Raw genomic sequence first — 22,640 nt, 5'->3', positions numbered from 1 at the left:
CCCGCACAGGGACCCACACCCCCCCGCACCCCGGGCACGCAGACATACCCGCCGTGCGGCACATTCCCCTTCCATTCATTCGCCCTCGGGTCCTGCCCTGGCCAAGGACGTGCCTGTCGCTGATGCCGCCCCCGAGTCCAGGCACCGTCATGAAACCGGGCTCATGGAAATAAGTCGAGAAAAACAAAGCGTGATGGTGTTTAATAAAGGCCTTTGTTATTCGTCTGTTTGCGACGCGTGTAGGGGGAGCGAACGTACATAGTTATCTGATACTCAGTGAAGTGACTCGAACGCTGTTCGCGGGAGGTTCTGCACTTCCCCGCAGAGCACTCGAGCTGCAGGAGCAGCTGCCTTCCCCCCCCAGCAGCCAGCTCGGCCGGTAGCAGGGCAGCCTGGAAAACCCGCGTGTTTTCTGACTCTGGGAACTCCTGCACACAGAGGGCAGGCAGCCTTAGGTGTGCACACCGGTCCTCACGGGGGGCCTGCAACACGGCACTTTTCTAGGAGGAACCGAGTTAGTGACTTATCCAGGTCTCACCCTGGAGGAAGTGTGAACTCCAGTTCATTTCTCAGTCGAGCATATTTTGGTTTGGGTGCCTTTGCCTGCATCAGGCAAGCCCTAACTGAGACCTTAACTTTGTTCTGCAAGGTAATGTAGCAATAACATAGTTGTAAAATCCTTAATAATAAACCTTGGCTTCTTAATTTGTCAGTTTGTTTCCCCTACGTGCTTACTGTGCTTTCAATTCACACAGAACAAAAAAGTTTCTATAAAGTACCACGTTGCAGCAAAACACCTTGGACATAGTGGAGCAATCCCAGCTGTGTTGTTCTTCATGGTGTCCCACTGGTCACTCACTGCAAGCTCTGTCTCACCAATCAAAAAGAGCTCACAGTATCTGCTCAGCAGGCAGTCTGGAAGCTATGAATTTTAGGATGAGGTCCTACAACAATATTTTTAAGTACCATGACATCTGGAGACATATTCATCTAATACAAATAACTTACAACAGTCCAGTCTCTATTTTTCAGAAACCTTAATACATAGTTTTAAGCTTTAATAGGAAACTACAGAAACTACAGGAATACTCCTCAGGGGGAAAAAAGTGCAGCAATTGAAACTGGAAAACACTGCTGGTTAGCCAGCTCAAGAACCTTACCAGCCTGCAGTGTAGTGCTCTGTTTAATAAAGAATGTCCTTGAAATTTCTTACAAGGGTCAGCAGAAAACAAAGCCCTCAGTCAGCCCATTGTAATGGAAATGCAAAAGAACTTCCGGGAAACTTTGTAGCTGTGGCCAGGATTATTGGAGTCATAAATAACAACACTAATATATGCACGGTGATCTGTACCAGTTAATGAAAAGAGCCTCAAACAAAGTACTGGAATTTTAATGTGACCAAAGTTATACACACCTAAAACCAAGAAGATACTGCATTCTGTATCTTAGAGGGTGTTGTTACCTGTTCAGTGTGAGCTCTTGCTCTGACAGCTGTGGCTAGGAGGAATAAAACTGTGTTTTGATATAAAAAAGTACTCACTTGGGACCACTACAAGAAATACTGTATTCTGGTGTCTACCCTTAAATTCTTGACGTTATTTGTCATATGGGGTTGGGAAATTGTCTGAAGGGGTTAAGGAGCCAGCAGATTGGCAGGCAGCTGCACCCTATAAGCAACTTGATGAGGCAGAGATAAAAATCTGCTTTCAGCTGAAGGTTTTAGAGATTGAAGGGAAAATCAGAACCAGCTGGTTAGCAGAGGCTTCAGTTTTCTGATCTTCCCCTTTGAAGGAAGAGCCTTAATGCATATGAGGTTTGTGGAAGGTTCCTGTCTGCAGACACTGATCCAGACTGTCCAGTGCAGCCACTTTGTACCTATTAACCTCTTAACCCTGGGCTACCTGGATCAGGCTGTGCTGATAGTGGGACAACACCTGCCAGAGTAGGGAATTTAAGGAAGACACTGCCTCTCTCCTCATTCCAAATGGCTGGGACAGCCTGGCTACCAGCTCTGCTCTTATTTAACCAACAAAAGCACAATGCCATTAGTTGCCTCTACAGATGAAGCAGAGTATTTTCAGACAGGATGGCAAGTGTCTAGAACTAGCTGTTTGATAATTGACTTTTAAAGAAGTGTTTATAGCAAAAATTACTTTGTGATAGTCGTAGCCTATTTTACACAGATCAGGCCTCATGATCTTGACTTTTATTTCACTGCTTGAATGAGCAAACTGTACTTCCTGATTTGAAAGTCTTTGATTTTTTCCCCAAAGCTTTTATTTCTCAACTGCCTTTTTGCCCTTAATGCTGTATGGATACATGTGTAATATTTGTCATCAGTCAGAAAACAGAAAATGCTTTACCGGAAGTAGAGAGGTCAGTAGAATTGGTCAGAAGATGAAACCAGACTTTGCTTTTAACATGAATATATAAGGATCGAAAAGTGACAGGTCAGGGAGAGGAGGAAGAATGTAAATGCTTCTAGGCAGTGAAGTTAAACAGACTCTTGCAAACACAGGTGGCAGGCAGCCTGACACCTGGGAAAACAGAAAATCTGATCTTTTGACTGCAAAGCTGGTACATTATAATAAAATAGTGCTTACTTGCTTTAGAATATCCTTTGTCCTCTGACTCCTCTTTCTTTCATCAAACAACTACAGATGCTCTGCATACAGACACCTCTGGAACTCAAGGATATCAGATCTCCTGCTTGAACCTCCTGAAACAGATACACGTGTATGTACCATGCAAACATACACTGGGGTAGAGGGATTAGAGGAGCCACTAGGAGATGAGCGGGGAAGGGGAAACAACAGATCAGCACTGAGAAAAGGTCTGACTGGGGAAAACCTGGCCAGTGTAGAGGGAGCCTTGGCTCTGTGGCAACTGGAGCCCCATCTGCTGCATTCCCACAGCAATTTCAGGAGAGAGAATAGAGAAAGGATGACAGATTGTTCTTTGTACTGCTTGATCCTCTGCCCTTCTGGTCCCAGCCACTGCAATCACAACATACTCTATTTCCCACGAGAAAGGAAAAAGCACCTCTTCTTGGAAATACCTTGATATTGTCTTAGGACAGCACTAGTTGGCTATTTATGTTTCAACAAAAAATATAAGAACAACTATTCCAGTTCAGATCAAGAGGCCATCTAGATGTCAAGCAGTAGCAGATACCCATGCTAAAGAACTGTCAGTATATTCCAGAAAGGGTCTGAAGAGGACAAGCCTCTTGTGAAACACTGCTCTCTCAATACTCTCCCACTCTCCAACTATTTTCAGCTCTGGGTATTTCATAAGGACAGTATGGGGGTTTTTTCTCACCAATGTCCTCCAGTCTCATATACAGGGACTAGCTCAGGATGTTCCTTGAATTCACATGAACTTCTTGCACCCACAAAGTCCTCTGGAACTTCAGTAGATCTGCTACACGAAGAACCTCCTCTTGATCCTGACAGTCCCTGGTTCTCCCGTGGAACTTAATCATTTCTCCATTATGTTCACTCACTTCCAGGCTGGAAAAAAAACAACCTTATTCAATCTTCTTCATAGAGATGCTATTCCATTAATGCCCTTTTAATGGCCCTTTTCCAGTTCTAATAGATCATTGCACACTGTTCCAGATGTGGAAAAATAATGGATTTATATAACAGTGCAATAATGTTTACTTTTTTGTTCTCTGTGATTGTTCCAATAGCTGCTGATGTTTGGCTTCTTCTGACTGCCACTAAGCTGACATTTTTTTGGAGTTGCATCTCATGACTGTCTTGCACTAGAGCAGCACTGGGCTGCTCAGAGCCCATCATTTCATATGTTCCATACAGGCACTACTGTATACTCATCCACAAAGACTTTTTATCTGCTGTCTTATTTTATTTAGAAATTTATTTTAACAAGGGACCTTGCATTGCATAGCTATCAGGATAGATCTGAAATGCTTCCTGTGTGATTTTAGGATTTTAATTCTCTGTATACATTACAGTGTTTCAGTGGCAAGAAAATTCAGCAAACAGAAAGGGTTAAACAGAGTTTAGGGTATGTTTTAAAGACTGTAATTTACTGTGCTAGTATTAACTAACAATCAGACCATAAAGTGCTTGTTAAAAGTTTGAAGAAAAGCTCTCTTATCCTATGAATATATTCCTTGTAATAAATTGTAATATCAGCTGATGTTTATATACTTCAAAAGGAAACCTAAATCCTTGGAACACACAAAATATTTTAAAAAGCTAGGATGATTTCTCAACTAAAATTAGATTAGAAACACACTCCTACTTTTGCTTTACTAGCAGTGGGGAAAAATAACCTTTGTATTATAATAACACTACACAGAGTGCCAAACTAGAATACAATTACTTTGTTGTATACAGACACTGCTTTCTGATGGCTGTCAGTGTCTTCAGCAACTCAGAAGCTCAAAATCATGTACTTCATTCTATGCAAGGAAATAATACAGTATTGTACTTACCCTTAAACACAAGAACTGTTGAGGTTATTTAACAGCCCATTTACTTTGGTTTAGATAACTGATACTATGCACGAGATTGGTGATCAAACAGAAATAAAACAAACATGCTGAGAAACTTTTCTCAAATCCATTACAGGCCTTATTCAGTATGCTAAGGAGTGAAAGCCTCCTTTTAATGAAACACCACCAGTCATCATTCACCAAATTTCACCTGCAAAAAATAACTGAAGAATATAATATTGTACATAAAAGATGGAATTTTACCCAACAATAAGGCTTAGTACAAAATAAATGGCAAAAGGTGATGCTAAACTTTCATGACACTGCAAAAGCTCTCTGAGCACCTCTCAGTGATATCTGTATCATGCTGCCACTTCTAATTTATATTTTGGTGATGCTCTAAGAAAACTGATAAAGGAGAAGGGCCTGCAGTCATGGGGAACAGTAGGGAACAGCTGATCTGTGGAGCAAGATACTTCTAAGGTTCATGCCAAGAAAAGATATTACATTCATTATGACCAAAGAGCAGGAAATTAATTCTGTTCCAAAGCAACAATTTGCATTTCCCTCTCCTGGACAGACTGCCTAAGGAAAAATCCTCTTTATTAAAGGAGATAAAGGAGGTGCTACTGTGACACACTTCCAAATAAATATTGGTACCTTGGATTTTTAGGGAACAAGATGGGGATCTGGCTGTTTATCTTTGATTTATCTTTGCTTTTACTTGTACATGACTAAAAATGTTTCACAGAAACAGTTGGTCTGTCTTAAGACAATCTGAAATCATTAAGTAACACAGAAAAATGTTTAGAACTTTTCTAAAAAATTTTTAAAACGGTATACAAGTTCCAGAAACCAGGGAGTAAATTTTTAAGATCTGTAAATAACATCTACTATGGATGTTATAGACTACTTTCCACCCAGTAACCTATCAAGAACAGAGCACAGTTTGAGAGATATTTAATTTCAGATGCATTCTCAACTCCACGTTATTAAACTGCTATAAAATGTCTTCAGCCAAGTATGAAGGGTGATAGCAATTTAAAATAACAAGTGTAATTAGTAGACAGTTTGTGGGTCAATGTATGTCATAGCTATACATTGATTAGGATACAATGTCTAAATAGCTCAGGTAACCTGGTCACAGCAACTGGTAATAGGAACAGTTTAACCTTCCTCATGCTACTGTAGCCACACTGTTCTAGTACCCTCCTGAAACTGAGGCTCACTGAAACACCTTGTCTCCATTCACATCCTATAGATCCTCTTTTACACCATTTTACCTGGCTAAACATATTTAAACAGAGGTTATAAGCATATTCCTTCCTGTCATGTAGAGGCTTTTTCCATAGTTCCTCCCCCCTAGGTTTTGCTATATTCTTATAAATTATATCTGCAATTTCAACTATTTCTGTGAGTACAGACTTGATGCTGGTTTATCTTTATGTAATGTGGAAAAGTTTCCAAGTCATGGATGCATTTAGCAAGACTTTGGTTTTGATTAAGTAAAACATTGTGCAGAATTTAATTTCTGAAAAATTTCTTCCATATGAGTCCTTAAATTAAGACTTTCTCTTGAGAAAGCTTACTTTTCTAATTTGTCTCTTACTGGTCAGGTAAGAGAGAGCAAGAAACAAACTTCATAGCTCTTTTTTTGCCCCTACTGCAGTTGCTTCTCTCTGATTTGAGAAACAGGGCTCATGGCAATCCTCCCACATCTGTTTCATCAGCTGATTAAAATGTAGATCTCCTGCAAGGTAACACATTTTTGGATGATGGGTGTTACTCAAACCAGCTCATTATTAAGAGAACAATTTTCTGCACCATCAGCAACTTGGCAGGGTAAACAACATGAAACAGTTCTTTAAAACAGGACTTGATACGTTGTTTAGGAGAGCTTTCATTTACTGGAAGGCTTCCTGGCTTTTATAACCCATTTAAGCATAGAAGTTGCTGTTATCTTTTAAAACCTTTTTGCAGTAAAGGCTGCTTCTCTAGCAGAAGAAAGAATTCAGATAGGAGCCTTATGTGAAGCAATGAATATTTGGTTTTCTGATTGTGCTGTATGATTTGTGGCAGGGATCAGAACACACTGAAGGGCAACATCACTTCTTGTTTAAGCCCACAAGACACCTGACGAGTTTTAATTATCCTTATTCTTCAACAGGTGAGATTCTTTTGCTGATAGGGACTGAGTGTGCTGTTATGCTTAGTTTTAGAACTACTTTTTATCTACATTAAAAGTTGGAAAAAAGTCAAAATAAAATAATTTCAGTTAAATATGTATTTTAATTTTAATTTCATGGTTAGAAAGATAGTATTTCAAAACCACAAGTGCTGGGCTTTATTGAGGAAGGCATTTTTATTTTGACTCAGCTCTGCCAACTGCCTATTCTTAAACTTGCTTTACTCCTGACAGTTGGACAATCTGTTTTGCCTCTCTACCCAAACTACAATACAAGAATTAATTGTGCCAAAGTCAATCTAACCCCACTGCCCTGAACCAGTAAAATGTACCTGGTGTTAGAAATGGGCTTTAGGAAGCACCAATATTAGTCCTGTAAGTCTTCCTTCAGTATCTCACCCTTATTTATGTACAGCATGAGGCAGTGAGAATGGAAGTTGACAGAGGAATGATAAATTATGGGTGCATAAGAAACGTGCATCAGGCAAGTGAGCACAGCCCTCCCGACAGAAAAGGCAGGGGCAGAGCTAGCAGAGTTGGTTTGGCTTCTCATTCTCCAAAGGAGCATGAGCTTCAGGATTTGCAACATCACACGGGACTGTCAAACCTCTGATTTTAACATTTCAGGAACCCAACTCACCATTTTGGTTTTAACCTCTCAATGTGATTACTCTTTTCTCAACTGCTTACTGCTTCTGGATCAGAGATTCAAGGAGGTCACACACAACAATCAAAGAATGGCTTGGGTTGGAAGGGACCTGAAAGATCATCTAAACCCAACCCCCCTGCATGGGGTTCCCACTAGAACAATGAACATTTTAATTCTATAAGTGCAACCTCCCCCATTTACCTTTTCCTGGACAACCACATTCATCTGGGTTGTAAATGGTGTTTTAAAATAACCTGTCATGATATGGAGGATTACTCTTTTATTATGAGCAATGTTATACTTTGCACCTTCCTCCAAGGTAGGTCTTTATACACACATGATCCATAAATGGCTGCAGAGGAAGAACAAAGTCCATTGAACAGTGACAGATTAAAGAGTCTTGACTTTCACTAGCTGCATCCTGTTTCCTCATTTAAAGAAGCCTAACAAATTAGTAGTTTCCTATCATCTCTGGATTGGTTATTCTAAGTAAGAAGCACTCTGAAGATGTTCCCTGTTGTGGGAATACTGGTGATTTACATAGGTATATGAGTTTACATATACACAATACCAGAAGATAATGCTGTTACTTCAATCTACATTAGCTGCTGCTTTTATGTTTAGATCTGATTATTTACTTTTTCCTCAAACATTTATCCATTTTACAGAGATGCATTTAAATATTGCCAGATTCTGTTTTCTGCATTAACTTATTCACACGTAGGTAACACTTCAGCTTTCCTGCTCTGCTTTCTGCCATCTGGTTCACACCTAATGGTACTCTTACAACTATTTTTATTTGTGCATTACTATATTTGTGAAGAAAAGTCTTTACTTGCATAACTTGTCAGGAATGCACGTACTAAAAAGCAAGCATACCTACACACACACAGTAAAAGAAGCTTGTGTGTGATATATAATATCGCTGCATTAGGTAAGCTCTAAAGGATCTAAGACTCAGTTTCTCTTGTCCTGTAACAATGGCATAATATAAAACCTTCCTACAAACTTCTCAGAAATTAACAGCTTCTGGGGTGTATTGTGTGAAACGTTCCATTCTGGCTGAAGTGCCTTTTCAGTATTCAGAAAGGCAAAAATCTCAATTTCTCTGTTACTCAGGCAATTTATTAACCAAGTGCTAAGCTACCTCTGTTGCATGAAGAGTCAGGTTGTCAAACCCTTGTTCTTTCAACAGTGGCATTTCCAGCAGTGCTGGAAGAATCACAGAATAACCTGATTTGGAGGGGACCCACAAGGATCATTGAGTCCAACTCCTAACCCCACACAGGGTAACCTAAAGTTAAACTGTACATCTGAGTGCTGTTCAAATGCTTCTTGACATCACTTCCCTGGGAAGCTTGTCCCAGGGCTTGACCACCAGTGAAGAACCTTTTGCTCATGTCCAACCTGAACTTCCCCTGACACAGCTTTAGGTCATTTCCTTTGTCCTATCACTGGACACCAGATAGAGGAGATCAGCACCTCCCTCTTTGCTCCTCCTCATCAAAAGTTGTAGACAACAATGATGTCACCACTTGGTCTCCTTTGGACACATCCTCATAGGTGTCCAACATTGGATGGCCCTAACCTCAAGCAGCTGAAGTTAGCAGCAACATTTTGACTTCTATTTGGTCAGTTTAGTCAATGACCTACATGAAGTGACACAAGTAGCTTGGAATATTTGTCAACACAGCCATTTCCCTACTTTCAATTGCTGTTAGACCAGTGAACAAGGCAGAATCTTCAGTCATAAACAGGTTCAGGCTTTAACCCAAATTAAAAGAGGCTTAAAAACCTAGTTGAAAGACACCAGTTAAGGCTACTCTGTTTTAATAAAACCTTAGAGGCAAGATGAGATACTTGCTAATACCTGTAATGAGAGCAGTCCTCACTGGAGAGGCTACTGAAGAGAATCACCTCAAGAAGTTTTTATTTCCTTTGCAAGGGAGAAATTGGTCTTCCATGCTAATTTATACCATCTGAAAAACAAGATTTATTATTTTAAGATAAGAATTAGACTTTTTTTTTTTTTTTCCCTAAAGTAAAATCAGAAGGATAAATGAGAGGTGGCAAGTTTTAGACACTAGGTCTTTGTGTGCATTGTCTGTGCCATACCTGGCTTCCTTCAGTTAAAAGCTATTCTTATCAGCCATTAAAGCTGCTGGTAGAATTCTCACCTCATAACAAGAACAATAAGAACAATAATAATAACTGTACAACAATAATAACTATCCTGACTGTATCACAAAGCATTCCTAGCAGCTAAACTATATAGAATGAAAGCACTTCATAGCAGAGAGCAGTGGCTAAGACAAACTCAATGTAGTAGAAAGAGGCATGTGCTTTGCAGACAGCAAGAGTGAAGAGAGAGTAAAACTGTTCTCCCCCACAAGCTTCTAATTCACACACTGCTAATTCTGCGGTCACTGCAATTTAGACTATCACTCCAGAACTCTTGACTTAATAAGTGCCTTATTATTTTAATTGCAAGTAAGCTGATAACCCAACAATCAGTCAGGAAGACAAAGAGGAACCTTCTACCCATCTCCAAAGCAGAAAGTAACTGTGAGGAGTCCTCTGTAAATGATCCATCAGCCCCCTATCTATCCACCTATTGGTGCTCTCTCAGAGACATGGCTGGTCTGTGAGCATCCAGGTTGTAGTTTTATGAAGTGGGAAGAGCACTGGAAAATCATCAATAATAAGTCCTTCTAATGACAGGAACATAAGAAAGAATATTTAGGTAGGAGTGACGAGTTCAAACCAGTTCTGCAGGAAGCTTCACGCACCAAAGATCAAGAAGAATGCTAATGTGCAATCATTGAAGAGAGCAGGAGCCAAAACTTCATATAAGGCATGTAATGAATAATGCTATACAATCAGCTTCTATACACCCACAATGTAACTAAATATATAAACTGTACATGCCATTGGATAAAATTGAAATGCATTTCCCATCACTGAAGTGTACTCTCCAATCTGCTCTCACACAGGACCATATTGGGATGGAGCAGGCCATTCTGTTTGTTAGGAACTTAGCAGAATGTGCTGGTATTTATATCTCAAAAAAGCTGTTCAGTAAACACAGTACAAAGACCTCTGATTTCACCACATGCACATAAACACGTGCAAAGAATTTCATTCTAGGATTTCGGACATGAGAGAGCTCTCTGCCAATGAGCTGAACCACCATTCCCCCATCTCAGTGAATTAACATCTTTCCACCTGGAAAAACTGTCCTGGCTTCATGGATAAGAATTTCAGAGTCCTAATGACAAACTCTGAATTTGCCTATGACAGTTTGGTTGTTTTGTTTTGTTTTTCCCCACTACTCAGTTTTGAGGGACAGCATTTTGAGGACATGAAACTCATCTCTGTTCCTGTTATATTTCTGTGAGGACCTACATATGTTGGTGTATTTTTTTATGGGTAGTTCAAGCCTTTAAGAATAGCTTTTATAATTTCATTAATATTGTAAAGATGCTTAGTCCGTCTTACAAGAAAAGTGAAAGAGAACTCCAAAGCACCATGATTATCTTTGTGGCAATTTGCAAAACCTGCTTCTCCAAGGCACACAAACAGAATAGGTAATAAACCAAAAAGCCAACAGAATAAAAGCAGACCAGGTTCATAACTTTTGCCTTGACAAGGAAAGGAAGGTAATGTAAGTCAGCCTATGCTGAGGCTGGAGAAGAATGAGGCGCTCTATTAGAAGTATTTCAGAAGTATCTTAGCCCAATGCATTGGGAAAGATAAGTGACAAGGCAATTTTCTTGTGACTCAGATTCCAACAGTTTTGATTTGTAACATTGGTGTTGTTTTGAATGGGTGGAAATACACACCATCCTTGTGCAAGCATTTCACAGGGAGACTTCTGGGTAAAAATCAGGAAGAAGGTGCTTTGTAGGGTGGAGTTAAACTTCAAAGACGGCAAAATAAAGAACAGTCATCATTACACCTAACAGCTGTCCTTCTATTGTAATTAAACAGAACATTAATTTCCAAGTGTTATGACATTTAATCAGCTATACAAAAATAATAACAGTAATAAGAGTGATAAGCATCATCACCAAAGTTATTATGAGATCAAGCTAAGATCACATGCCCAACGTTTCTGAAAGTTGTTACAGGGCAGGTGTTCTAGATGGTACACACCGTCCAAAATATTTTCTTGGAACATATTGTGTTAAATTTATCTCTTTAAAGAGAAGCTTTGCAAAGAATTCCCCAGATCCTACTCATTAAATGAAACAACTACACTCTGCCATTGTGTTGTGTTTATGTATCCTCATAAAGATGGGAAATAATTTTGTTCTTTTTAGTCAGTAGACATTCATGAAAAACTGTCATATTACAGGAGGCAGAGTAAGTAAAGGGATGTTGAATGATTCATTACAAAGCATAATAGTCTAGCTGTGGACCCAGAATAAGGAACTTGGCCATTAGTCTCAGATTTGTATACTATTCTGTTTTCCTGCATAAGAAACTAGATTGGATATATACATTAATCTCTTCTGTAAGTACAATAATTATAAAATCAACTGTCCTGCAATAAATTGATGTCTTAAACCCTATCCTCCAGATCTTTTGAGTAACACAGTAGAACAATTAAAAGATGACAGGAATATAAATTACTACATTTGACCAGTTTTGTCATAATTCATGTTTGCAGGAAAAAAAAAAAAAGTGCAGGTTGAAATACTTGGGGTGGAAAGGGAAGGACAAGTCGACGGCTCTCAGCAGTTCCTACTGCAGGTTTCGTATCTGCTCTTACGTGGCTTTCTGGGCAACCCAGCCCTGACACCACACTGGATCCTTACAAGGTCTTCCTGAGCTGTTTGCCTTATGGAAAAGGGTCAGTGCAGGCCACCAGAGCTGCACTGAAACTGCACCCTCAAGGGACAAGTGCTGGTCCTGTTATGACAAAGCTGACAGGATGATACATTCTTTTCCTTATGCTTTTTCATTTCCCTGCAGCACACGTAATAGCTGGTTATCTGAAGCCTGTTTCTTTTGTTGTGAGGTTTTGTATGTTTGTTTTTCAGTGAGCCACTTCAACAAGCACAAAACCCACCAGTGATATCCTTATTACTGGTTAGGAAAACCTTCTTAGGCTATTGTGGAGAGTTCTTGGAAAAGAAAAGTATCCGTTATGTCCCAACCAGATTTCATAAGGATAAACACAGTAATAGAGGAGAATCAGTAGAAGAAACTTTTCTGGTGGTTTGGTTTTTTGTGGGTTTTTTTTTGGGAGGGGGTTGGTTTTTTTTAATTATTGAATGCAGAGATCTAATGTAAGTCAATGTCTGAATTCCAAGAGCCACCTTGCCATAGAGAAGATTCACTCTCACAATAAAAAAGGAACATCGTCACAAAGAGCTGCAAGTATCTCCCAGCTTGGTCCCTGTAACCAACCAAAAATACTTCTGCATCTTCTACATACATGTCCATCCCTCCCTTGATATACTTGAAACACCAAGTAGCTCAGTGACTGGTGGGAAGGAGGTGCTTTCTCAAGAAAAGGCTTTTTTTCAATGATTTTGAAGAACAGCTGATTAACCTCCCTTTCATATATTCTTGCCAAACAGTGACAGAAAGGAGTTTTCTAGTGAACTTGGTCTTATCTTCAAGACTACTAATTTGGCAAAACAATTACTCCAACCCCTTCTAACAATCTCCAATTCATTATTTTTTTTCGTGTGTTATGATTTTGTGTTGCAGCCAAACCCTCATCCTCCCAGCATCAGCGTTTGGACTGGATGTTACACACTGTTTCCCACACTTTGCAGTGGTGTTATATTTGTTATTTAGAACAAACCCAGATTGTTCCTGGAACTGTGCCTATAGAAACTCCTGCTGTAATGTGTTTATATGATATATAATTATAGGCATGCAGTAACCTGTCCACAGCCACTGCAGAACGAGTAGCATTATCAAAAACATAAACCAGTCCCTGGATTAACTATTCAATCTGGTACATTCCCTTTCTTCACTAGCTAATGTCAAAGAAATTCAATGAGCACAGGTTACATTTTGAGCTTCAACAGAAAAGATAACAACTGTAGAATATTCCAAGCCAGTAATACGACATTCAAGACTACTGAATACTCCCTAATGCAATATGGATTTCAAGCCACCTTGTCTGAAGATTATGCCACCTAGCTAATGTCAGGCATTTGCATTTGAAAATCCTTGCCAACACACACAAACAAGATGTAGGAAGAAAGATGGTACTCACCTACCAATGGGGTGAGTCACACTGTTCAAACAGTTGAGCCTATGCACGCAAATACAAATAGTAAAATGTGGTTATAAGCCTAGCAAACAACAGATTACTACAGGTTTTTAATCTACATAGTGTGTCAAGGTAAATAATTAGGATTGCTATTAGTATATGTTACCTGTAGGGAGAAAACACTTTATAGAAATAACATTTTAGGCAAACAGAATAGTGGACTACATGAAAGTTTAATTATTATAATTACTTTTAAGTACTCCCCATGTAGACTTCAATGCTATTTCATACCCTGTATCTTACATTCTTCTGACATCAAACATCTAAACAATTATTTTGTTGTTAAAATATGTAAATACATGCCAATAATTTTCTCTCCACATAGCCTTTTACCTCATGCTTTTATTCAAGCCAACAAGTTATGAAGAAGAACCTTTAAATCACTGTAATACTTATGAATACTTTTAATCCGATATATTAAATATCTCTTTCTCATGTGATGTCTAAGACAGCTTTATAAAACCATGCTTCAATAACAGCTAATGAATGGGCTTCTGTATGTTATTGTATAACCTGCTGCTATATATACACCACAGCAATACAGTTAAAAGTGGTTTTGACAGTATTTTTGCATCTGCATTCACATTTATGGATGAGTGAAAGCAAAACATGGAGTGTAAGAGCCAGTGAATTCCAAGTGGAGAGGGACAAGCAGGGTCCCCAGTGTCACAGTTTCTAAGCTTAGTTTTGCAAGTTTTATTTTGGATTGAATCCAAACCTAAAGGATGAATTTTCCAATTATGAAATGGATGTGGTCAAAACAACAGAAGAACAGCTGGTCTCACTCAAATGAGTTACAGAAGGCAGAAATCTTACAAAATTTGGTAGAAAAATTGTATCTTCTGCCTTATCACATCACTGAGTGCATTCCTGCAGATGTGGGGAAAACAACTTTGCTCCTTCATATCTGACAACTTCTAATTTGTTACTCCAGAAATACTTATGTGTTAAGTAAATATGATTTTTTGATTTAAACTTGCTCCACACTTAGAATCAAGTGCAAGAAATAATTATACAGTATTTTCATATGGAGTTCCCATAGTGTTCTCTGGGACATAGAATATTGTTACATCATGACATTATTAAAGATTATACAATAAGTTAATGTGAGCTGGTATCTTGTACTGACTGATGAAATGAAAGAAAGGAAGAAATATACTGAGAAAAGTACCTTACTGAGGTAAGTGCCATTAAAAGGGCATTGCAAGACGTGTTTGAAATGTATTCTTCCACAGAGAAATTCCAAAAGAATTGCACAGTATTACCTCAATTCTGTGCTCATATAGCTCCAGCTATGCAGATTGTTAGAATACACAAAACTACATGATGATAAAGTCAGGAAAATAAATCCATATTACAAATCATTTTTTAAAATCAAAGTTCTGTAACCTCCAGTTGTCTGGTGTTCTTTTCAAGGATGTCTGTCTTGCATTAGAATATGACATTTGAACTAAAACAGGAAGTATAATGCATGTAATTTCACTAGAGAATGTTACTTTATTACAAATATATGCAATTATCTCTTAGTGACATTCACATCTGTTGACAAACACAGATAATACTGTGGATTTAATACATCTAGGTTTATTGTAACATTAATAACACATAGATATCTAAAGTATTATAAGCCATTTCTACCAAAAAAAAGTATGCCAGCTGGTAAGCACAACAGATCCATTATTAAAATGGTAAGAGAGTGAAGATTTTTAGCTGATATGAAAATGTGTGTATAAGGGATTAGCCTTTTTTCTCTCAAGTCCTGTTGTGAATTTTAGGTTAGGCAAGGTAGAACATTTGTATCTACTGCCTGTACTTGATAATAAAGTGCAGAACTCCATTTCAGGAAGATCTAGTAGTAAACTCATTTCTCACACAACATGCCCTTGGCAAAGCTGAGCCCAGCTCATCATAGGGGCTTGAATTCTATCACTTTTGATGTCCCTCTGTCTATGATGTGTAACTATGTAAATATAAATGTAGGCATGTGTAAATATGAATTTATAACATAGATTAGGCAAATAATTTTCTGAAATATTCCCTTCTCCCCATTACAAACTTCTGCAGTGTGATCTGCTCCCAACTGTTCTCTGAGTGTGTTCTGAGGAGAGGTGACACATTTTGCACCCAGATTGTGCCAGTACATCCCCAGTAACTGCCCTGGAGTTAATGGGATTACTCCCATCAGCTTGTCTCTTCTCCATTACAGAGGCAACTGCATTTTACCAATCAAGTGAAGACAGGGAACTCTTCCTAATGACATTCTATACCATGAATACCAATCTCATGTTCTCCTGGTATATCCAGAGTATTTAATGCTAAAGTACAAAGAGAGAAACAAAAAAGCCCACCTCCCATATTCTTACATGCAAGTAGCTCAGCAGTGCTAAAGCCATCCTGGCTCTGTAACCCTGCCCTTTGAAGAATTCTGCTGACATGCTTGGAGGGTTCACATGAACAGGGATAGCAAGTGTTGGCGCTTTGTGGAAAGGCACATTTAGATAGAAGGTCATTCAAGATAATTCTGCTTATGAAGAAGACTGTTCATTTGAGTCAACCAATTTTATAATTACCTGTTACTCTTAAAGGTGAATTTTGGATGTTATTTTCTTTGATATCTTTATGACTCATACTTCAGTTGAGCAAAGCAAGCTACAATTTGCTAATGCAAGTGTGTACAAATTTGAAACTGGTTAGGTTGGGTGTGTCTGCCTACAGAAACATACATTTTCTTACAGTTTTCAATAAATGTTACTGGTGCAAAATTAGCTGGCTACATCTTAGTTGACTTTAAATAATTCACAGTTTTAATACCATTCTCTAAGAGTTCATTCAACTGGGTAATTGCTGAGGTTCAGAGCAGAAAACTGCATGAATTAAGAAAAAAACTGAGTAAGAAGCCATCTATCTTGATCAGGTCACAGGTTACATAACATGTTGGCACCATTTTACATCTTCTGTACATGCAGTCCTGCTTCCCTCACCTATCCTGTGGAAAGCAGGGGGCAGCTGATTTACATTTGAGAGAATGAAGAAATTCTTTTTGCTTTGCTTCAGGCTGCAGAGCTGATAGTTTGGAAAGCTCAATGGGAATCTGCTCCCTCTTTACTGTTTTGCAAAGACGAAGGGGAGCGCAGCCCACAGCTCATTTCTACTGCCACGTGGAACATTGCCAGCATCATCTGCAGGGATTCCTAGTCCATTTTATGTAGGTATGATAGTACAAGTTAGACTCACCAGATGTAGCAAAGAGTAGCAGCATGTAGGCACTTAGGGCTCTGCTCTCCCATTCTGTGCTTGTAGGGCTTGGCTCGGGTGCAGGAAGGACAGCCAGGGCACTCCTCATTCCAGAGCAGGCATCTCTGGAGCAGCTGTACCCTATATAATGCAAGAAGTCTGGCAACTGCTTTGGTTAGGCTGACAGCCAAACAAGTCATCAGCAAAATCCAGAAGAAGGGAAATAAAAAGATCCAAATCTATTAGATCTAAGTAGCCATCTTCTAGCTGGAAACCTGGTCTTGAAACTCTTCTTCTCCTCCCCTGCAGGCCAGTCAGCTGTGCACTACCACCAGCTCAGAGCTGGAATGCAATGGTAGCCAGTATAAAAAAGAAATTCAAGACTTTTTGAGGAATCTTGCCAACAGACTGGGACTTTTTGGGGAAAAAAAGAAATAAAAATATATACCTTGTGTTTAAATGTAGGTAACTGCCTTCAGTTCCTTTCCTGGTACTATATGAAGTCCTGCTTTATCTGTCATGTACTTGCAATGTATTGTATGTGAAAAATAAGGCTTGCAAGCCAATGTTTCAGCTTACTAATCCACTGCCTTGCAATACAGTTTATTATTTGTAAATTTAGAAATATGTGGAAAATAATTGCATCCTTTGCTTTCTCAAAATAAATATGTTTTTTCATCTACCAATCCAAATGTTTCTGAAGAGCTGAGTGATTAATATCATACTGAAACCTGTGATTATTTTTAATAAACATAAAGCGAGATATTGGACTGAGTATGACTCCAACTGTGAGTGACTTACAGTGATAAAAATACACAGATGCCATCTGTACCAACAGAAGAACACCCATCACAGATTTGTCTTATGGCAACACTTCCCTTTCATTTACATGGAAATCAGCACCATTTCTTTTAAAACGATCCTGACAGTAAAATATGGCCACTTTTCAAATGAGTAACCTACCAGAAGGAGAAATACACTGCAAAATATGAATTAAAATACTCACTTGACTTGCTTAAGGCCTCCATGGTGTATCATTGAATGCTTACCAAATATTAAGGTAAATTTGGTAGACTAGCTAAGCTAGCTTAGAAGCTGCTTCCATCTTAGGAGTTTTTGTTGGGTGTAACATCCCTTACCCCTCCCAAGGAAAATCAAACCAAAAAAATACCTCAACCAAAATGGCACCAGCTTAGGTTCAGAACCCAGCCTCAGTCATTAGTCTGACTTCATCAGCTTTTCTATGATAGGTTTGCCAGCATCTTTGCCAGTTCAGCATTAAGCAAGAGGGCCATGGGGTATGCACCAGGGAAACCAGGGCAGGTAGTGATAAATATCACTCAACTTCAAATACTAACAGCAAGATCAAAAGAAAAGGAGAATTTAAATTAAATCTGCACACAGAGAACTTCATTAGCAGCAGTTGCAGAAACCAAGATAGGATACCCAAAGTGTTACAACTTTGTAGCCATGCACTAGATCCTGAGAGTTTTGAGAACAGTGAGGATTGCCATCACCCATATGAGCACAAGGAACGATGGCAAGGGCAGCACACAGGGCAGGTTCCAGCCTGGTCCCTCTGTTGGGGATGCACAGCCACAGGGCTGCTCTCTGCCTTGCATGCCCAGTTGCATTGGCTCTGACCTTCACTGGATGCAGTAAGGCAGGTAGATTACATACCCTCCAATGCCTTTGAAAAATATTTTTCACTAGCTGTGGCCTTAAAGTACCCCCATTATTTGGGTTCTAAAATACAGCAATAATATAAATTAAAGTGCAAAGTAGATCTGTATTTATTTCTGATTTTTGATCTGTAACTGTGCTTCTACCCTCACTTCTGTCAGTGCTCCAGCCCTTCAAAATTTCCTTTGTATCAAAAAGCTGACAGATTTATCTCCTGAAAACTTCTAACCCATTTTCTTGTTGAAATTTAAGAAATCAGATCTGCTGTCATTCAAACATACTTCAGCAAGTGGCAAGCCTGTTCACTTCAAATGTTGATTCCCCAAAAATCAACACTTAAATGACATGTCCTACTGACATGTCATAAAAAACCACATTCATATCTGACAGACATGTGGAACAAACATGTGCCAGAGCCTGAGGTTCCAGAGTTCCTACACATCTGATATTTGGGATATTTTTAATGTCTCTTTCTTTAGAGATTTAAACTGTGCAGGGTTTTATGATCAAGTGGTCATTGTTGGTCAGGCTATATTACCTGCTGGGAGTGAGATGTGACAATAATTCCACCTAAAGAAATTCACCCTGTGCAAGCACAGCCAATGGTAATGGATAAGGAGCAAGTGTTGCCACAAGCTGAACCACTGAAGCTGCTTCTTTCATGTAGATATTATTATGAACCTGGTGTCCAAACAGGACCACACTACTGTGCTACACTTAAATCCAAGATCTTTCTCCTTGTTAACCCAATTGTCAGTTAAGAAGCCTTGACTTACCTACCAGCTAGTCAGTAAGCAGTTTTTCATGAGTCCATTTGTTCATCATTTGACATTACTGTGAAGATCCTCATTAGATCTTCTGAAGTGAAGTGCACTGAATGCAACACTATCCCATTTATCAAAGCCTAGGGAAAAACAAGAATTAAAACTCAGCTCTTGACAGCTTTTACTGCAAGAAACCAAACAACTTTCAGATTCCCTAGAAATGTCACAGAAAATAAAAATACATTTACTGTACTATATACAAGACAAAGCTTAGCCATGCTGCTCATTCCAGGGGGTGGATTTTTAATTCAAACTTTGATGCTGTTATGTTCATTATCAGATTTTCCACACTAGTCAAACACCACTTACATGCCAGGAAGATATAAAAAGTAGCTGATCTGCCATTATTTTCCCTAATGGCATTTTCTTTTTGGATGCAAACAAAAATAGTGTATAAAGCTGTATCTGTATAATGCAATTACACTATTTGTAACAAGCAGACACGATAAGTACAATCCTAAATTAAATAACTGCACATGAAAATTCTATGAAAATGTAGTCCCAGTCTTTAATAATCCTCATTCACCTGCCATTTAGCAACCAAGCATCATGGATATTTCTCTGCTGGTTTTTGAAAGTCAAAATAATGCAATGTTCTTCCTAAAGTAGTAAGCATTCACTCTTAACATGGCTGATAGTTGATTTTTCCACTAATGTTAATGGAAAAAAACAAACAGCAACCAGTAGACTCTTTTGTATAAAGGGTGCCTATGTGAACTTTCTACTGATTATAGTAAATGTTGCATAAATCTTTATGCTGTCCATGCTGCAAAATGCTTTCATCTCAACCTTTTTCCCCTGTGAAAAGTGATGGATGATTGCTTCAGGTATCTGCACTCATTAGTACCCCCACACTAAGAAAAATACAGCAGGAACAATTTTTAAATGTACTGAAGACCAAAAAAACATGCTGATTTTGCATTCTTTGCTATCAAATCGCAGTGAGAAATAGCATCAAGGTACCAACAATTTTCATATCTTCATAACCCCAAATTAGTAAGAGAACATGTCGTAAACATCTTTGTGTAAAGACATCTGTACAGGGAAGAAAAACATTTGAAAATAAATATCAACACAATAATTTGCATGTGAAACAATTCATAGCTTGAATAAACAGAGTTAACAAAAAGCTTGTTTCTAACTTCTGAAAAAGCAAAACAAAGGTACTAATTCACTAGTCCACAGCTTCCCACTGTAGTATTTGTTATGGGTATGTAGTTCCATACTAGTACCAGAAGCTACACTTTCAGGAGCTTTGCTGGTCTCCAGTTTTGCACCCATTTCACAGACATGTATAGTGTGCTAACTTCCCAGCTCCTACAGACTCCACCTTGTATGGACACTCTTCCCACTTCTGTTGAAGATCTGACAATTTTCATTGAATTGAAAGAAAAATGCCTAATCAAAGGCACGGAACACAAGCGACTTGTGACATATGGCTCTCCAACTGGAAAAGTGTCTGACCAACCTATCAGTCATTTGAGAGACAAACAGCCCCATCCAGCCCCCTGGCACCGAGGGACAGGTGCCAACCCACCCCACTTCAAAGCCCCAATTACTAAGCAAAACCATACCAAGGCAGCAGGTATTGTTCCCCTTTACTGGGGGGTTGCACAAGAACCCTTTTGGAAAAAGCTGGAAAGGAATCCATATGTCTGCTCTGACAAAACCTATTTTCATCCGCTTAACATGACACTCAGAAAAAAGCAACCCATCCAAATGTGTGTTTCTGGTTACACAAGGTGTGCAGACTCACTTTCATCACCAGCCTCAGAGTAAATATTTAGCTTATCACAAACTATTACAGTTTTTCTGTGAATATTTTGCTCAGGATGGCTGGACTCTGCCCTCCTGTTTTCATCGGGACTGAGACCACACACCTTTCAACAAGGTGACGCTATTTCCCTCAGGGTTCAACAACAGCAAACCTGTTGTGAGGAAATACAAGGAGATGTCAGGGAGGGAAACACAAATCTGAACATAGAAGTGGTTGGTCAGAGACTGTATCAAACTGAGGATCCTCATTTGTGAGGAATGGAGGACAGTAAATGAACAGAAAGGCACAAAAGGGACAGGAGAGGGGAGAGAGAATGAGACTGTGAGCCCTGAAATCAGGAGTGTCCAAAAGGGAAAGGTATGTGCAGATGAATGAAGTGGGAGAGTAGGGGAAACCTGTGTGGGCAGGATGAGGGAGGGCAAGGGAGCAAGGAAGCAGAATAAGACAGTAATAAGGAGGGGAAAGAACTGCAGTTCAATACATCCTGAAATGTATGGCAAGTATTCCAAAATTGGCCTTGAGGAACCACAAAGAGACCAAAATTTGGAATTATGGTTTAAAAAAACCAATGTGAACTTCAAAAATAAATTTAAAATAATCACAGTGATTGCATTTTTTCCAGAGACTCAAAATACAGAAAACATGTGAAAAAAAGTTCAAGTTTCATTAAAATGTATGTCTTAAACTCAGTCTTGGTGTGATTTCTTGGAATTATGGAACCAGAACTGTCTCCCTTCAAATGTATATAAACTTTTCCAAGTGTCTGAATAAACACATTCAAATTCAGTCCTGGAACATATGCTGAGTTTCTTGGATACTTTTAACAATTTTCAACTTCTGTTTTCAGACACAAAACGTTTAAAGCACCATGTGATAGTTGTTGTATTCAGATATAACTCAAATCACGTGGTAAAATAGATATTCATTACATACTTCAGAACAGATGATGGTAAGAAAGTTAGAGAACATCTCCCTCTACTGTCCCCTTCTTGTAAAAAAAAAAATAAAAAAAATCATGCTGCTTAGGTAGTTTTAGATCAAAAGCTGAAAGTAGAAATGCATTTAAGATGAGGGAAAAAGGTATATTTTTCATGTGACACATTTTTTTAAAAAATCAAAACACTAAGTATCTTAACCTCCAGCTCAGAAAAAAATAGAAGAGGGAATTGTAAACCATATTCAAAAGGAAGAATATAATCTGAGAAAGGAAGTGAACAACCAAAAGGCACAGTGAAGGGCATACTGGCACTGGTGCTTGGACAGAACAGCTCTAGCAACATTGTGTAATGTGTGCATGAGACTCTCAGGTGGAACAGACAATGTTTAGCTTGCATTAATACTTCATGATAGATTGTCCCAGTTTTCTTAGGTGCTAAAAGAAAATGCACTTATTTCTATTCTGACCATGTGTACATTTAGGCTTGGGTCAGCCAGCCAACTGTATCCAAGCCCATGAAAGCTATATTCCAAGTTCCAAGAATTGGGCTCCAGGAACTACTATAATCAATCCAATCAGGCCATCAGAGAA

General features: G+C 38.9%; 1 protein-coding gene across 1 annotated transcript in view; it reads right to left on the bottom strand.

Moving 5' to 3' along the window:
• Positions 1 to 151, bottom strand: part of POF1B (premature ovarian failure, 1B) — a 20,376-nt gene extending 20,225 nt beyond the window's left edge. Inside the window, exon 1 of the mRNA XM_009996604.1 lies at positions 49 to 151. Coding sequence (XP_009994906.1) covers positions 49 to 151 — 103 coding nt within the window. The remainder of the gene's footprint in view (positions 1 to 48) is intronic.
• Positions 152 to 22,640: the final 22,489 nt, after the last annotated feature.

Source organism: Chaetura pelagica, unplaced genomic scaffold, assembly GCF_000747805.2.
Source record: "Chaetura pelagica isolate M959 unplaced genomic scaffold, ChaPel_1.0 scaffold103, whole genome shotgun sequence".
NCBI lineage: Eukaryota > Metazoa > Chordata > Aves > Apodiformes > Apodidae > Chaetura > Chaetura pelagica.
Note: the sequence above shows the minus strand (reverse complement) of the source record. Positions and strands in the feature narration are given on the sequence as shown.